The 18,524-nt window shown below is 40.5% G+C and overlaps 1 protein-coding gene across 1 annotated transcript in view; it reads left to right on the top strand.

Moving 5' to 3' along the window:
* LOC124615400 (protocadherin-like wing polarity protein stan) overlaps positions 1-18,524 on the top strand; it is a 357,491-nt gene that overhangs the window by 229,084 nt on the left and 109,883 nt on the right. The window contains exon 29 of the mRNA XM_047143245.1: positions 3,864-4,006. Within this exon, the coding sequence (XP_046999201.1) occupies positions 3,864-4,006 (143 nt within the window). The remainder of the gene's footprint in view (positions 1-3,863; positions 4,007-18,524) is intronic.

The raw sequence follows: 18,524 nt of genomic DNA, 5'->3' as shown, positions 1-18,524 counted from the left end.
TGTTTCATCACAGTTTCCACACAATGGATTCACCCCGTTGAAGTATTTCTGTGCAAGATCATTCGTGAAGCTGCTACATCATGACACCTGATTATTCCATACTGGCCCTGTTTTGTGCTTCACGCTCAGAGAGTGTTGTGTCATCTTGCTTCAGTACTTACAAGGAGCTAAAAGCTTTATAGTCCAGTCGACAAAGAAAATTTAAGTGAAAAAAATTGTTTACCCACAATTTTTTGTACAATGATAGGGGAGAAACGTCATGACAAAATTCTAAAAAGTGGGACCGGTGGGGTGTGAGGGGGGGAGAAGGGCACTTCGTTTTAAAGGTTGCTTTTTTATGTTTTTCATGAATATCTAAAAAATTACAGGTTGTAGGAAAAATGTTTCCCATTACAAAATTGAACTACATTAAATCTCCTGCAAAGAAAGTTCATACTCATCATATACATCTTTTCTCCAGGACTAATAGTGTCCGCATTGAAAGAAATGGAAGACTTGCAGATTATTAAAAAATAGTGTTTCAATGGTACAAGATTAATCCTTATCGTTGGGTGAATTGGGTTAAGAAAAAAATTATTAAATGTGTGTACCACATTTAAGTGCAATAGAATCACATCAAGGGATAAATTGTGTTCTGAGGGTACAACATGATGGAAAGGTGATTTGCAGGTTACAGGCGTGAGGGAAGGTAGGCTGACAGATTGTGGTCATCCTTCATAGGCTTACAAACTGAGGAACCTGTAGGCAATTCCCTTTTCTCTCCACTCCACTAGATCACAGAAAGCAACTACAGGGCACTGTGCTTCACAACGTTATACTGACCCTTCTGCAACTCACATTATGAATCACTGGCAGTAAAATGTGCTGACATAGTGGGGGGGGGGGGGGGGGGGTTGTATGTACTTTCCACAATGTGTGTCAAATCTATGTGGAACAAAGATGTGAATTACCAATAATATTAATGCAAGAAACACATAAGGACAGAAATAATTTAAATCTCATGACACTGTTTTACCCTGTGAGAGGGGAAGTTGATTTCTAGTCATCCTGTATGGCAGCTTTAGAATTTTTCTGGGTAAAGCTTGCAGTTTACAGACTGACTGTACCTTCCCATCATTTCCTGTCCAGTTCTTTCACGTGAATTGACAAAATAGCTTTATTGAGTTCATATTTAGATATTTGAAGTTATTTTAAGTTTATTAAGTGAGTAATTATTTCCAGTTGTTAAGTGAGCTATTATGTAAATAGTTATTTGGAGTTGTCAGCTGTCTACCACAGTGAAGGGCCTGTCCCAGGTGTAACATGCCTGCAAAATGTATTCAACTATGTGGATTTCATTTTCTCCACTATCAATGGCTGGAATACTTTTTGCAACATGAGAGTTATCAAGTGTACAACCTCAGCCTCAGCTCTCCCACCTGAAGAGGTCCGTTGGCTTAAATTGGCTCTCCATGCAACAGACATAGATCTCCTACATGTTATGGAATTTCAGATATTTCAGCATTAGCCATGAACATGATCAATACTATTCCATCAAACATATTCACACCCATTTTGGAAGATGTGCTCTGGATGTGTGGCAAGTGACTCTACTCAGTACAGCCCACTCTTCAAGTGCCAACAATTCTTGAAAGGAAGAGATTTATGCAGCATACCAATAATGCAGTTGTTGGTGAGAGAAGTGTAGTAGCTTTCTGGACATTCAGTAGTTCACCTCCAAGTGACTACAATATGTTTTGGCTTTACAATATGCTGTCAATGACACACAGCATGCCATGTTTACCGATCCAATCCCTTTCCTGCCTTCACTAAATAGTACACTGGCATATCTTTCTTACAAATTGAACACTTTTTTGCCATTGTTCATAGGAACATTGTTTTACATATAATCACAGTTAACAACTGCTAATAAGTTCTCACTTATTACAATGAAAATAACTCCACCATATAAACACAAGCTTAGTTACGTTATTTTATCTGTTTAGATAAGACAACTGGGCAGGAAATTCTGGGGAGATATAGTCTCTCTGTTAATTGGAAAGCAAGCATCTCTCATGGTGGGGTGAAGGTGTCTTTCCTGGAAAAATGTTACGGCTGTCATACATGATGACTAAGAATCCAGTTCCCTTCTAGCAGTATAGAACAGTGTGGAGAGAGTTACATAGAACCCATCTATATCAAACAATGGAAACTCCAGGTTGGAATGTCAACAGTACGATGAAAACATGGGTTACTACTTACTGTAAGTTGCAGATGGGCACAAGTAAAAAGCACTTATACACCAACTTTTGGCCACAGCCTTTGTCAGAAAAGCAAACACACATACACATACTTTCAAACAAGCAAGCACACCTCATGCACACGTGACCACCATCTCCGGCAGCTGGGACTGGAATGCATCTGTCATGTAAAACAGGAGCAGCAGTCTGGAGGGGGTGGAGAACGGGAAGGGATAGCAGTGTACGGGTGGGGGAGTGAAGAGTATGTATGGATTAGACTGCCAGTAGGTGCAGCATTAGGAGGCTGTGGGGCAGAGCGGTGGGGAGTGGACAAAAAAAGAAATGAGGAGGAAGGAGAAAGATGGTGGATGGATTGGCAGAGGGCATCTCACAAAGGGGGTGGGAGATGAGGCTAGGTAGGATGTCATAGGACCGGGCGGAGGGTAGAGGGTGTGGAGACAGTATGTTACTGTGGATGGAGGATGGGATGATTTTGGGAGTGGAGAAAGTACTGTAAGGATAACTCCCATCTGTGCGGTTCAGGAAAGCTATTGGGAGAGGGGAGGATCCAGATGGCTCGGGTTGTGAAGCAGCCATCGAATCAAGCTTGTTATGTTCACCTGCATCTTGGGCCATAGAGTGGACAAGTTTGGTTGTAGCCACAGTTTGTCAGTGTTTGTTTGTCATGGTGGACAGCTGGTTGGTGGTCATACCAGTATAAAATTTAGTACAGTGATTGCAGCAGATCTAGTTTATCACATGGCTGCTTTTACAGGTGGCCCAGGCTTTCATTGGGTGTGGGGGGGAGGCTTATTCCACCCCATCAGAGGTTGGGCCACCTGTGAAAGTAGACATGTTATGTACCAGCTCAGCTGCAATCATTGCACAGCCTTGTATATTAGTATGACTACCAATCGGCTGTCCACCAGGACGAACAGCCACCACCAAACTGTGGCCAAGAGTAAAGTAGACTGTCCTGTGTCCCAATATGCAGCTGAACATAACATGCTTGATTTCAGTGGTTGCTTCACTACCCCAGCCAACTGGATCCTCCCCTTCACTTACAGCTTTTTTGAACTGCACAAATGGGAGTCATTCTTACAACACATTCTCCGCTCCCAAAATTGTCCCAGCCTCAACCTATGGTAACATACTGTTCCCACACCCTCCATCCAGCGGTTTCCATCCTCCACTGTTCTTCACCTCCACCTCCCTGTTCTCATCCCCTCAACCCATTTGTGTGCCCCCCCTCTCTGCTAATGCACATGCCTATCTTTCCCCTTCCTCATTCTTCTCGTTTTTCACTCTCCCATTCTCACTCCCTCCACTCCCCTCTCTACAGCCTCCTGATGCTGTGCTTGTTGTAAGTCTAGTCCCTGGACACTCCGCCAGACAGTGCTGTTCTCTCCCCCTCGCCTGTACACTGCTGTCCCTCGCCCCTCACCTCTCACCCAGAATGGCTGTAGAACATGAGCTCATGATTTCTGCAACTGATATATTTGAGTAGTTGACAAACTTAACTGTTGAGAAATATGGTTTTAAATATGTTTGAACGAATAATTTGCATTTAAGAATCCCCTGGTGTTTTTGACCATAATCTATCTGTCTATCTTTCATGCTCACATAACTGTATATGTGTTTCAGTTCTGGGTTTGGACATTGTGACAGCTGAAAGCCTGTATGGTTATGAGACTGTAAGCAAGACTGCATTACCTGGTAGCATGGACCCGGGAGACAGGCGTGTAGTAATACCAGATACATCACAGTTTCTTGTGTCCCCATTGCAGGTCTGTTATTTTGTACTTATTTAATTAATAGCTTTAGAATAATTGATGTCTCATACTTTGTAATTATTTTACTTCAAAAAATTTACATTGCTTTTCTTCATCACTAGAGCCTGGATTTTTATGTGATATCAACACGCAAAATATTAACATTTTTATGTAATGAATATGGGTAAAAAATATAATAAAAATGTAATTTCACAAAAGTATTTTGTTTCACATCTAATATTTTGTTCCACATCTAATATACAACAATAATTTCAACTGAAATCAACTTCTGAATTACACCATAGCCTACTATGCAGGGTGTCTCAAGAAGAATGGTCAGTATTCAGGCATATGGCAAAGAGGAACATTCAAAGCAAAAAACATCTAGTAAACATGGTCTCTAAAATGCGTACCTTATGAGCTATTGAACACTTCTACATCATTGATATTGTGAACCAGATCTCTTCTACTGCAAGCTCTTTGCTTTCCATATTTTGAGAGATGATAGTATGGAGCAAGACTAGAAAATACTGTACAGTAATCATGGGCTCTAAATTGCATACCTTAACAGCTATGTGAAACAGTTACTGTAAACACATTTCTTCTACTGACAAAGTGCTCATAGCTCTTAAGGAATTCATTTTAGAGCCCATATTTTCTAGACCTCTTTTTTTTACTGCAAATGACCATTCCTGTCATCATTGAATACTGGCCATTTCTTCTTAGACACCACCTATTATCTGTACATGCATTTAATTGAGCCAGAAACGTGAAAGTACATTAAGGAGTTAAATTTTACATTACTTAATTTTTTGTTTTGAAGGTCTATACTGCGCTAATGAAAGAAAATTTTCTCTGGTCAAGTATGTTTAGTAAAATGCCCATCTTCACTAGAATTACATATTTCATTTTGAAGTGCAGTGTACAACCAGAGACTTCTGCAGTCATAGAATGTTACCAATCAGGAAAAAATGTTTTTGTAGAAGAAAATGATCTCATCATGTCACAGAACATTGATGATGCAAATTTTTGGAGATGAAATATTCCTAGATAGATGTCCTCTGGAGTATGTTCTTCTCCTCCACTGATGATATTGCTGATAGCAGAAGTCGGATAGCCTCGATTTCTTGTTACCAAAACAGCATCAGACTTCTGGAATATCCTCTGGACAATATCACCTCTTGTCCTAAGTAGGATCACAAGGAAAGATATAGTCACAAAGAAATGTTACTTATAGTTCTCGGAGTGACCACAAGAGTGCACTGGGACTAGTCACACACACACACACACACACACACACACACACACACACACACACCTTATTCATTGGCAACTTGAGGACACTGAGGCCTGTGTATGGCCTTATAAAGCTGCTGTCTTCATCTGGTGTCACTGTAGTCATTCTGTGAATGTAATGCAGACCAGGTGACTGTGGTTGGCATGCTGACAAATACTACACTTGCCATAATGATCCCACTACATCGGCTGTAGGCAGTAGGTGTAGTAACCATTTGGTTATTACACACCACCTTCCTTCTGGGCAGAGTGGAGGGGGAAGGACCAGGTTTTGCCATCCAAAATGCTGTGACTGCTGAGGTGTCCATGCCATCTGTGATTGGGATTATGGCACCCCAGCCACCCAAGGACCCCAGGATGACATGCTGACAGGACTGGTAATAGGGGGCAGAAGCCTCTGGGTGTCAGAGTCCACGACGAGGGCCATCAATACATGCAGCAATGACAGTGGACTGGAGAGGGTACTCCCTGGTGATGGAGACCTGGCTTCCATGCCGGCTAACAGCAGGGCTGGCTCTGCGCAGTGGGAGGTGCCACTGGTGCTACAAAACCCCCAATGCATGGGTGGGCGAGCACAGCCAGGTCTGTCTGATCCCTGTAGTGGAAAGGGCAATGAAAAATGAGGTGCGAAGCCCATGATGGTTCTTGTGGCATGCCACGAGTCAATTGTTAGTGTGAACCATGAAGAAATGGTAATCATGCTAGATGTTGACAACAGCTGGGATCCAGCAAGCACACCATCCAAAACCTCTGTCTGAGACTGGTGTGCTGTAGACACCCATGGTTGATGGCCATGCAGGAACTTGATAAGACTCTTGATTCCAATTGCTGTTGCTCTGTAAGAGCATAAAAAAAAATGTGAGAGCCTCCTTGATTGGAAGTCTTTTACATACTTGGGCGTCTGTTTCTTAAACACTCGGGAAAAGCATTCCGCCTCACTATTTGACTATGGATGGAAGAGAGGTGAAGTGATGTGTTGAATTACATTATGTGGTTGAAAGTTCTTGAGAGATTGTGGCATAAACTAAGGATCATTGTCCAAAACCAGGGTGCAAAGCAAGCCTCCTGTGGAGAACATATCTTGACAGGGCATTGGCATTTGTCTCTGCCATCGCAGAAGGACAATGAATGACATATGGGAAATTAGAAAAAGCATCAACACCCATTAACCAGAAAGTGTCTAAAAAAAGGGACCAGCAGAATCAATGTGTACTCTTTTTCCCAAGCCTTTGTAGGGGCCGGCCATGACGAAAAAATAGTGTGAGACACAGCCTACAATCTGAATGCTGGTGGTAGACACTGACAAGATGTTGTACGTACTGATTGACAGCGACATGCGAACAATTTTGTGCACCAGATTCCCAGGGACACTATGTAGTAAGTGGGGGACCTCCCACCACAGGGGCCCTGGAACCACAAAGCAGGGAGAATAATGCTGTCTAAGAGGGAGAGGCGATAGTGCTGTGCCGGCCGGTGTGGCCATGCGGTTCTAAGCGCTTCAGTTTGGAACCACGTGACCGCTACGGTCGCAGGTTCGAATCCTGCCTCGGGCATGGATGTGTGTGATGTCCTTAGGTTAGTTAGGTTTAAGTAGTTCTAAGTTCTAGGGGACTGATGACCTCAGAAGTTAAGTCCCATAGTGCTCAGAGCCATTTGAACCATTTGATAGTGCTGCGCATAAAAATTCTGGAGCAGGTCCGATGCCCAGCCAGAAGGACAGGTGGCTATCCCTGTTGTATCATGTTCGACCTGCAAGAGCACCAGATTGTTCGCCACGGCAGCAACAATACGGGGACTGGTGACAAGGAAACCATCCACTGTGTGCCTCACTGACCATATCCAGTTGAAAACAAAGCAGTTGCTACTGGTTGAATGAGGGGTCAGGGCCTATGAAGAGCTGGGACAGAAAATCCATGTTCACAAGTTGTGATGTGGGATAAAAATGGGTCTCATTATTATACTGGGACAAGAACAGTAAGCACCTTTGTCTGGTAAGGATGCTGATTTGCCAAACAAGGAACCCAAGGGCTTATGGTTGTTAATTAAATGAAATTTTATACCATACAAATTCAAACTAAATTTTTTTAAAGCACAGAGAATACCAATAGCTTCTTTTTCTGCCTGAGAATAATGTTGCTGAGCTAAGCGGAGTGTTTTCAATGCAAAGACAGTAGGCTTTTCAGAACCATCTAAATGGTGGTGAGCCAGAACTGCCCTGAGACATATCCATTACCAGGACCAGATGCTTGCCATGTTGAAAGATTCCAAGACACAACACGGAGTGAAGACTATCCTTGACCTGCACAAAAACACACTCACAAGAGGGAGACCAAATGAAAGGAGCATGTCTCCCTGTGGAGATGTAAGGGGTGGATGATAGTAGTTGCTTTGGGAATGAACTTATCGTAGTACAGCACCTTTCCTAGGAATGTCTGAAGTCCTGATAGATTATGACAGGGGTCACTACATTTTTAGAACAAAAGAAGAATATTATTTTTAGAGTAATAGGAGACCTCCTGGCTGCTATATGTCTTAAACATTTCATTTTCAGTTTTAAATTATTGTATCTAGATATAGCACAGAATGATGGTGAGGCTTGCACATACAGGGCAAAGCTGTATGCTGGTCCATACAGCACATACTCTGCCGGGGAATTTCATGATGGCTCCAAATAAACAATGGAAAGCTGTAAAAAGTGAGACATAGCAAAATTACATTTGAGACCCACAGCCTGTAGAACAGTAAACAAAGAAGGGAGGTTTTGTAGGTGGCCCTCCATGGTATTACCTGTCATGACAGTATCATCAAGGTATTTGAGGCACTGAGGGATAACTGATGTAACTTGTTCAAAAACAGTGAAAGATGGCAGGTGTACTAGTGACCCGAAACATTACCCATTGACGCTGTTTTGATATTTCGTCCAACGGAACCTAAAGGTAGGCTCTGGCCAAGTCAATTTTCAAAAAGAATTTACTCCCAGTCAACTATGTGAACAATTCCTGCAGACGATGTAGGGGTACATATTTGTGACTGCCTGTGCATCAGTATTCACCTTGAAGTCGTCACAGAGCTGGAGTTGACCAGATGGCTTCTCTATAGTCACTAAGGTTGTAGCCCATTCACTAGGAAGTCAGTCTAATAACTCCTAATGATGATAAGTGATATGTTTCCAGCTTGACTTGGTCGTGTAGAGCTACTGGCACTGGCTGTGCCCAAAAAAAGAGGTGGGCAGAGGGTTTGAGGATGATATATGCTGCAAAATTTTTTGCACACCCTAACCCTGGGGAAAACAGATCCGAAAACTCAGAACATGTGGAATCCAATTTGTGATAGGGCACTTGGTCTGACACCTGGTGTATCCCATCCATAATAGAAAAGCCAAAAGTAATAGAGGCATCTAATCTTAACAAATTTTCAGTACTAGCATCATTAGCAGCCAAGCACATAACAGAATGGGCAGCTGAACTGTAAACCATGTCAGGAATATGCTGTTCGTTATAGTTTATCAAGCAATATTTTACATGCACCAACAGTGAGGACCTGTGAGTGATGTACATCTGGGAATTGAATAGGGGCACGGAGGCTTCTGTGTCAACTTGTAGGCATAATAGCTGAGCCATCACTTGAACTTCAATAAAAAGTTATGCAGCCAACAGCGAATATGATGACAAAACAATGTGAATATCACTATCCATTGATTCCTGCAATGACTCTTGAGGAGGACTGAGATTGACAGGTTGCCAGTGTGACCTTTTCTTTTCTTCTTCTTCTTTTTAACATCACCAAGAGGCCCACCACATGTGGCAGGATGCCTGCTCATGCTGCATTAAACGAGAGGGACTTGAAGGAAATGACATTTACTGTCCCTGCTACTGATGGCTTGTTTGTCTGCATCAGCCAAGTTGGCTTCTTTTTCCCCCACTGCACTAGGCTGCATGCTTTCAACAATGGTGGCATCACACCAACCTTTAACTGATGGCCTACAGTGTGGGAGACCTTGAATGACTGTGCAATAGTCAACCTCTTCCGAGTTAGGGTCCTCAAACTGAAGGGTATGTGCACCTTATCTGAGGCTGAACGAATGATTGCATTGTGGACCATGGTGTCTACATAACACTCTTGAGATTTAGCAGTAATGACCTGATACTCATGACTGAAGCCATGAAGTCTGGCCGCCGAAGCTCGATACGATTGCTGTGGCTGTGTATGACACTGGTAAAACTCAACACAAGCAGTGACTATGTGTGTCTGCTTGTGGTGATAGGACGACAGAAAATGCTGCACATCATCAAAAGATAACAACAACAAAATCAATTATTGATAATATAATATAAAAGGACAGATAGAAAAATCTACTCGCCAGGCGGCGGCAGGGGAAGACATACACAAAAGGATTGAACTTTCACAAGGTTTCGGAACCAATGGCTCCTCCTCCTGGTGGAAAAATTAAAGGAGAAGGAAGAAGGGTGAAGAAAAAGGACTGGAGAGGTTTAGGAAAATGGATAGATTTTAAAAAAGTCACCCAGAACCCGGGGTCAGGGGAGGCTTACTGGACAGGATCAGAAGGAAAGATTGATTGTTGGGGTCTGCTCTGGATGAGATTTGAAATCCTAAAAGCTTAAGGGGTGGAAGATAGGGTAATATGCAGGACAGAGATTACTACTAAAACATCATGCACGAGTTAATAAGAGTGAAAAGCTAAGTCCATTGTATGCAACAGAGGTGGGGGACGGCGAAAAATAGACAAGTCAGAAAATGAAAGATGTAGAAAACTGAAATGGAGTGAAGAAAGGAGTAGTTACTGTGAATAAATGCTTTCTTCATCCCTCTTCCATTTCCTACATCTTTCATTTTCTGACTTGTCTGTTTTTTGCCATCTCCCCTCCGAACCCTGTTACCTACAATGCGCTTAGCTTTTCACTCTTATTAACTCGTGCACAATGTTTTAGTACTAATCTCTGTCTTGCGTATTACCCTGTCTTCCACTCTTAAGCTCTCAAGATTTCAGATCTCGTCCAGAGCAGTCCCCAACAGTCTGTCTTTCCTTCTCACCCCATCTGGTAAGTCGCCCCTGACCTGGGGTTCTAGCTGAATTTTCTAAACTGCGTCCTTTTCCCTAAACCTCTCTAGTCCTTCCCCTTTACCGCTCTTCCTTCCCCTTCAACTCTTCCACCAGAAGAAAGAGCCACTGGCTTGTGAAAGGTCAATCTGTGTGTGTGTGTGTGTGTGTGTGTGTGTGTGTGTGTGTGTGTGTGTGTGTTTTCCCCTGCTGCTGCTTGGAGAGAAGATTTTTTTGTGTGCTCATTTCCATTACATCATCAAAAGAGCTAACTTGCACAGTGATACTTACTAGGGGGTGACTGAAATGAGGGAAAGGAGTACAACAGAAGAAGAATGGTTGGCTTTGAGAGATGAAATAGTGAACGCAGCAGAAGATCAAATAGGGGGGAAAACAAGTTCTAGAAGGAATCCTTGTATGACACAGGAGGTACTGAATGTAACTGACAATAGGAGGAAATATAAAAATGAAGCAAATGTAACTGACATAAGGGAATACAGCTGTCTGAAAAATAAAATTGACAGGTGATCCAAAATGGCAAAGCAGGAATGGGTAAATGAAAAATGGGAGGCTGTAGAAGCATGCCTGACTAGGGGAAAAATAGATGCCTCTTGTAGGGAAATAGGAAGGAGAAGCACCTGTGTATTGTGCTAACTGCAATTTGGCCATTTTCCAGATGGGTTGTGGGAAATGGTGGAAGCAAACCCAATCCCCTCATAGACCACTGCTGCAGGGTGAGGAGCTGTGTGGGGGTTAACAGGCCATGTTTGTCTCCCACAGTGCAGGCATCTTGACCTGTACTTCATGCTTCTGCAAATAGAAGTCATGCACAGCAGTAAAAATCAGTCAAATGTTGTTAATCAAAACTGAAATTGTCATATGTATTGACATGCATAATAAAGTTCCTAACTGTAACAAGCACGTACACGTGTTACAGGGAATCGAAACCATATGAAATAGGATAAAGTACAAAACAGTAACAAAGCAGACAACAATGGCTTCTTCCACATTTGTCATCACCTCACAGCTTCAGCTGTGTGTAGCCAGGTACAATAATGAACTAATATTTTATGTGGCTGTGTAGCTCACCCGCATTACATAGCAAAGATAACCCAACACACAACACTTTATCAGCACATTTAAACAGGGAAGCAGGTCTATCAAGCCTTTAGTGACAAGAGCAACTGCAGATGATCAGATAGAAGTGTATTTGTTTCTGTTTGACATTCTGAAACAGAATGTTAATAATTCTTCATTTAATCTGTTTCCAGTTTCTTTATTTTAACACTTTTTGTAAATGTTGGAACACTGAAATCATTTGCATCAAAAGTATTAAAATGAAAGATTCAGAAGCACATTAGACCAAACATTACACATGCAGGTAAATAATAAAAATCAACAAACAGTAGACAAATAATAAAACTTGAAATGCCATTTAAATTTCAAAAGGGATAAGTTAATATGCAGTAATACACTTCTTAAGGCACCAGGCAGAAACCATATTTTACCTTAAAAATAGCACCAGAGAAATACTTGCATAAACACAGTAATTTATCTGTAAGAGCAGTGTATGATTTTAAGAGCACAAGAACAAAAGCATAAGAGTAAAAGAATGTAACACAGTTTTAGCCACTGTCACCTTACACATGGGAAACACAAACGAATGAGAAGCACCACAATGACTGCCCACCTGATTGTTGAGAAGCTGTTTGGTGGGGGTGGGGGCAGAAGGCTTCCCACTATTTTCTTCAGTACTCACAAAGGGAGAAGATCTTTGCACCCTTCGGATGTTTCTTCAGAATGACTTCTATAACTGAATGCTCCTGTACAGGAAGATGACCACTTACAAACAGAAGAATGGTGAACAGAGCATTGTCACATAAAGAGGTTGATTTTCCTCCACACACTCCATTTACTCTCAGGTGTACAACACAGAATGTTATTTCAATAAATATTTTTTAAAAAATTATTTAGAATGAATTCAAACCCACAACCTTGTTTTTATAAATCAATTACTATATCCATTAAGCTACCACAACTCTGTATGTCTGGTGATATTTTTGTAATGATACTGTAGCATGCCTCTAAAATTTATTAAAAAGAAAATGAAAACTTAAGAAATTGAGAAAGTATTTTTAAACCAAGCCAACATGTACCGATCAGAACTACCCATAATATTGTGCACAGAACTGTTCAGAGAAAGTGACTATACACTGAGATTTAAAATAAGAAATACATGGTGTAAGCATTAGCATACTGATCAGAAAAACCATTGCTGTCTGTTAATGCTTCAGAAAGTCTTAAAGTTTTATCAGCAGTAGTATAACACAAAATATCAAATACATAGTTAGGGTCTACTTCCAATGACATAACAGCACGTGAATGTGTGCTATGACCACTGACCAATCACGGCGTATGTGTTTGCTTACATCAGGATCATTCTTATGGTAGTGGATAGCTATCGACCCATCAGCCTTACCACCATTCTTTGTAACCTGCTGGAATGTATGGAGTGTCAGCGGTTGGGTTGGGTCCTGGAGTCACATGGCATACTGGCTCACCTACCGCCAACACCTGGTTGCTGTTTTTTTTTATTTACGAAAAGCGTGTAACACCACCTGGCGACATAATATCATTGCCACATTGTACGAGTAGGGTCTCTGAGGCCCGCTCCTGGTTTTTATCCAATGACATCCCCTCAAAATTAATTACATTTTTGGGAGAGCCAGCCAGCCATGACAAAACTATTCCACCTGGTGTGCAAGATGTATGAGATAGTCAAAATACCCTCAGACTTCGAGAAGGATGTAATAATTCTACTTCCAAAGAAGGCCAGCGCTGAAGGGTCCGAGTACTGCTGAAATATTATTTTAAATATAGTAAGAAAAATTCTGGCAGAATGTAAATACTTCAGCAGTAAAGGAGATCACTTACAGAATAGCAGAAACATTGAGTCGCTGACAGGCACCTCACAAAAGAGAGAGAGAGAAAAAAAACTTGCTAGTTTTGTGCCTCTAATCCTACCTTAAAAAGAAAAAAACTGGCAGAAGCTGACCTGGAGGAAAATCAGTTTGGCTTAGGGAGAAATGCAGGAGCATGTGAGGCAGTAATGACTCCACCGCTTATCTTAGAAAACAGGTTAAAGAATGTCAAAGCTATGTCCATAGCATTTGAAGATTTAAAGAGAGCTTTCCACATTGTTGACTGGAATAAACTCATTGAAATTGTGAAGGTAGTAGGGATAAAATACAGGGAACGAAAAGCTGTTTACAACTCGTGTGGTAACTAGACTGTAATGATGAGAATCAAAGGACATGAAAGGGAAGCAGTGACAGAGAACAATATAAGACAGGGATTTAGTCTGTCTCCAGTGTTATTCAGTCTGTACATTGAGTGAACAGTAAAGGAAACCAAGGAGAAATTTGAAAAGGGAATTAAAGTTCAGGGAGAAAACATAAAAACTTGGAGGTTTTCTGATGACATTGTAATTCTGTCCGAGAAAGCAAAGAATTTGGAAGAACAGTTGAACAGGATGGATAGATCCTCGGAAGAGGTTATAAGATGAACATCAGCAAAAGTAAAATAAAGATAATCGAAAGTATAGTCTGTCAGTAAACTGAAGAGCGAGCGAGTCTCCATTCTGCCTGCCCAGCTGCGTAGCAAGGTGCTTCTACAGGCTGTTTCACAACATAATACTGACCCTGCCACAGTGTATGCTTTAAATCTGTGGCGATGCCATGTACAGATATGACCCGGCAGCGTTTATTTTTAGACAAATGCGTTAAGACTATTATGAACACAAAAGATGATAGCTTCTTCTGAAACACAACGTTATAGAGTAAATAATATTAACATAAGAACGGAAGTCAGAATTCTACTACAAACACAGAACCAAATGCCTGTTCATGTGGATGTATGTTCCTCTACTGCTATTCATAAAATGGACCCTATATAGTGCAATCAATCTGTAGAATTTAAGGTTTGTATTTACTTTGCATTTCTACTAAAAGGTAGAAGTTTTCTTTGAAGGGCTGCGCTGAAACTTAACTGTTCTTGCAACACAAAGAGTGTTTAAAAAAGGAACGAGAAATTTCTAATTTCATGTGTTGTATTAGTCCGATTTGCACTGCTTTTTTTGTCACTGTCTTCATAAACATGTGAAAACTATCTGTACAATGTTAGGCATATTGAGTATTTATTCTGTTGTCAGCTGTCAAAAAGGTTACATGTGTTCTACATCTACATCTACATTCATACTCCGCAACGGTGTGTGGCGGAGGGCACTTTACGTGCTACTGTCATTACCTCCCTTTTCTGTTCCAGTTGCGTATGGTTCACGGGAAGAACGACTGTCGGAAAGCCTCCGTGCACGCTCAAATCTCTCTAATTTTACATTTTTGATCTCCTCAGGAGGTATAAGTAGGGGGAAGCAATATATTCGATACCTCATCCAGAAACTCACCCTCTCGAAACCTGGCGAGCAAGCTACACTGCGATGCAGAGCGCCTCTTGCAGAGTCTGCCACTTGAGTTTGCTAAACATCTCCATAACGCTATCACGGTTACCAAATAACCCTGTGACGAAATGCGCTGCTCTTCTTTGGATCTTCTCTATCTCCTCCGTCAACCCGATCTGTTTTGGTAGTATCAATGATTATTTGTTTTGTATATAAATAAGTTAGTAAATCTGTATTAAATTTTGCTGTAAAAATGGAATAACATGTATCAAATTTTTGGAAATGTTAAATATTGCTTTTTGTGAGTCTGTTATGAGTAAAACAAGGGCAAAAAGTGGTATAAACATTTCAAAGCAGGCTTTAAAGGACAGTGGTTTTACATGCATGGATGGGATTAAAAATGCGCAGTTAAGAGACCTAGAAACTATCCCGAGAAAACAGTTCCTAAAGTGTTTCAGGAATTGGAAAAAGCACTGGCATAAGTGTATAGTATGTAATTGGGAACATTTTGAAGAGAATAACATTGCTGTAGATTAACAAATAAAGTTCTTACCAAAAAATGAGTAATATGTGAACGCACCTCATATGTCAAGCTTTTTACAAAAATGGTTCAAATGGCTCTGAGCACTATGGGACTTAACATCTATGGTCATCAGTCCCCTAGAACTTAGAACTACGTATACCTAACTAACCTAAGGACATCACACAACACCCAGTCATCACGCAAGCTTTTTACATAGAAGTCCAGAATCGGTGTACACGTTCCAAAGGAAATTTCAGCAGTGTTTAGAATACCTATTGTGCACACGTTTTAAGCAATATGTCTTAGAATCAGGTGAATAGTAACAGAGATAGAGATTTAGTGACAGAATACATTCAAATGTTGCTGTTCCATAAGCGTCAAAGATTTTATGTGATTGGATCACATTCTAATAGCGAAAAATTAATTAATTTTACCATAAAGTTCTTAAATTATTACTGATTTTGTACAACTAGTGATAAAGGTATTTACTGCTTTGGATCACATTTTATTGTGTTTATCTTGGAAAACTGTTGAACACTTTTACTACCATGTAGTACATTTCTAAGTAAAGAAACTTTATAGTGGATGAGCATTGTCAAGCTTGAAAGCATACACAACACATTTTTAGAGAAATTATTCATTGCCTGTTTACATACATCATATTTTAGAGGTCATCATCAACAATGTCACTGTCATTGTCGTCGTCGTCACTTTTTTTCAAGTTTCACCATGTGTAAGCAGTATGCACCACTGTCATCTCGAGTTATCATTTCAAAATCTGTAACACTTGGGACAAGTATTTGTATATGCTTTTTTCAGTTACTGCAAAATTTAGTTTGGAATAAAAAATAGAAACTCAGAAAATTGCTACATACCTTCTTTCACCAACTGCAGCAACTTCGTCATGCAAATATCGCCAAGAATATTTCTTCCTCTGGCGCAATTTTTGAGTTTTGCCCATGCCATTCGAGTTGGATTTAAGCCACAGTTGTATGGTGGATTTCGCAGCACAGCATATCCATGAGCTTCAAGTATTTTATTAACTTCTAATACTTTGTCTTCTGGCTAATGTTATTTAATTAAATCAAATAATTTTGTTTTTCTCATTGACAAATCAGCTTCCACCTTATTTTTTAATAACCATTCAGTCCTTTCCCTTTTATTTTAGGGCCTAGTTGGAGCTTTGTTATGCTCCTTGTTGATATGAAGTGTTGTCCATAACAATAACATAGTTCGATGGCAGATTCGGAATTAATGTAGTCAATATCCAGTTTGAAAAATTTCCATAGCTCATTTGCCCATCGTAGTCTCCTGTTGCACATCCCACTTTATAAATTAGCTGTGCACTGGGTAAAAACCAATCTTTTGATCCAATATTTACCAGTATAATCATTTTCTTCTGCTAAGATTGTCCATAATGCCATCCACATCAGGGTCCTGCCAACATTTTCTGTAAGTAATGTTGTTGTCCACCCAAGTTCCATCAATATAAATGAATTTTCTGCCTAGCTCCCTTAATTTCCTCACTTGGATCAGGTACTTACAACGCCAGTCAATTATATCCATTCCGCCTACCAGAATCTTTCATATACTTACAGATCTTTTCCAGGTAAATCACATTTCACACAGTGTCTTGCGTAAAACATCTTTCTGCCAAAGAAAATGAATTTTTTGTTTCACGGCAGCAAGTAATTTCCGTCATGTTGCCATTATTTTTTGGTTTATGTAAAAGTCCTCCGTCATTTGTCGAATGACCAGTTTTGTGAAACTGTCTATAATGATGGGTTTCCTCCCAAAATTACTAGTTTTCCATTGTGACAATTCCAGTTAACCATGCAGTTTATTTTCACATTCCTCCCTTATGCATCCTATTGTGGGGGGAGGGGGCAGACATTTGCATAAATTGCAGCCCTTTGATTGAGACTGGTAATATTAGCCTACAGTTCTTTTTGTGTCTCCTCTTTAACACATGCTGTAATAACATTGGAGATGATCGAATGCTCGTTACTCCACAAACAGCTTCTCTTCTTTGTATTCAGCACATTTTCTTGCAATGCAGAGCGATTATCCATCACTTCCAGATACCGAAGTATGTCAGTAAGTATACAAAGTTAACCGACTGAACTGGCAACTAAGCATGAACTACCATGAACAGATATGATGTATACCACTGCACGCCAACCTACATCACTAGACAGGTAACGGGCACTGATTTAGTGTGCCCCTGTAGCCGTGGCAGGGTTCTTCTGGGAAAGGCCACTTCCCCCTTCCCTCAACAAAAGCACTGCTCGCTCTTGAGTTTACTGGCAGACCATAGTTCAGTCAACAGGTGATGTTGAGAGAATTAGATTAGATGAGTGTTGCTATTCGGGCAGCAAAATAAGTGGCGATGACTGAAATAGAAAGGTTAGAAAATGCATACTGGCAACAGTGAGAAAATAATTTCCGGGAAAGGTGGAATTTATTATCAGCTAATATCAGATTAAGTGTTAGGAAGTCATTTCTGAAGCTATTTTTCTGGAATGTAGTGTTGCATGGAAGTGAAAGATGGATGGTTAGAGTGCCAACAAGAAGGGGATATGTAGAAGTTTTTTAAACGTGGTGCTACAGAATAATGCTGAAGATTAGATGGCTAGAGAAGGCACTGAATTGAATTGGAAGAAAAAATAAATTTATGGCACAACTTGACTAAAAAGAAGGGGACGGGTGATAGGACACATTCTGAGGCACTGATGATGGAGAGAAGTGTGAGGGTTAAAATTAAAATTTATAGAGGGAGACCAAGACATGAATATAGTAAGTTGATATGGATCTAGATTGCAGCAGTTATTTGAAGTTGAGATTTACACATAATAAACTAGTGTGAAGAGTTTCAGCAAACCAGTCTTGAAACTAAAGACTACCAACAACAAAACAGAGACAGATCACTGGAAAATTTTGTAATAACATTGTTGATGAACAGCATAACTCATCTCCATGCACTTCCATGGACTCTATAACTGCATGCAGTTCCAATTTAATTCTTGTTGGACTGAATGATTCTTGTAACCATGTTTTTATTTAAGTAATTTGGTAATATGATTCTACTAAATTTTGTGCATGCAAAGTCCTATTATCCCTTGTGCTGAAAGCTGAATCTTTTGTGTATGTGACTAGCACTTATGCATTTATCATTTCTGATTGTTGTCAAATGTTTGTT

The sequence above is a fragment of the Schistocerca americana genome, chromosome 1 (genome assembly GCF_021461395.2).
Source record: "Schistocerca americana isolate TAMUIC-IGC-003095 chromosome 1, iqSchAmer2.1, whole genome shotgun sequence".
Taxonomy (NCBI): domain Eukaryota; kingdom Metazoa; phylum Arthropoda; class Insecta; order Orthoptera; family Acrididae; genus Schistocerca; species Schistocerca americana.
Note: the sequence above shows the minus strand (reverse complement) of the source record. Positions and strands in the feature narration are given on the sequence as shown.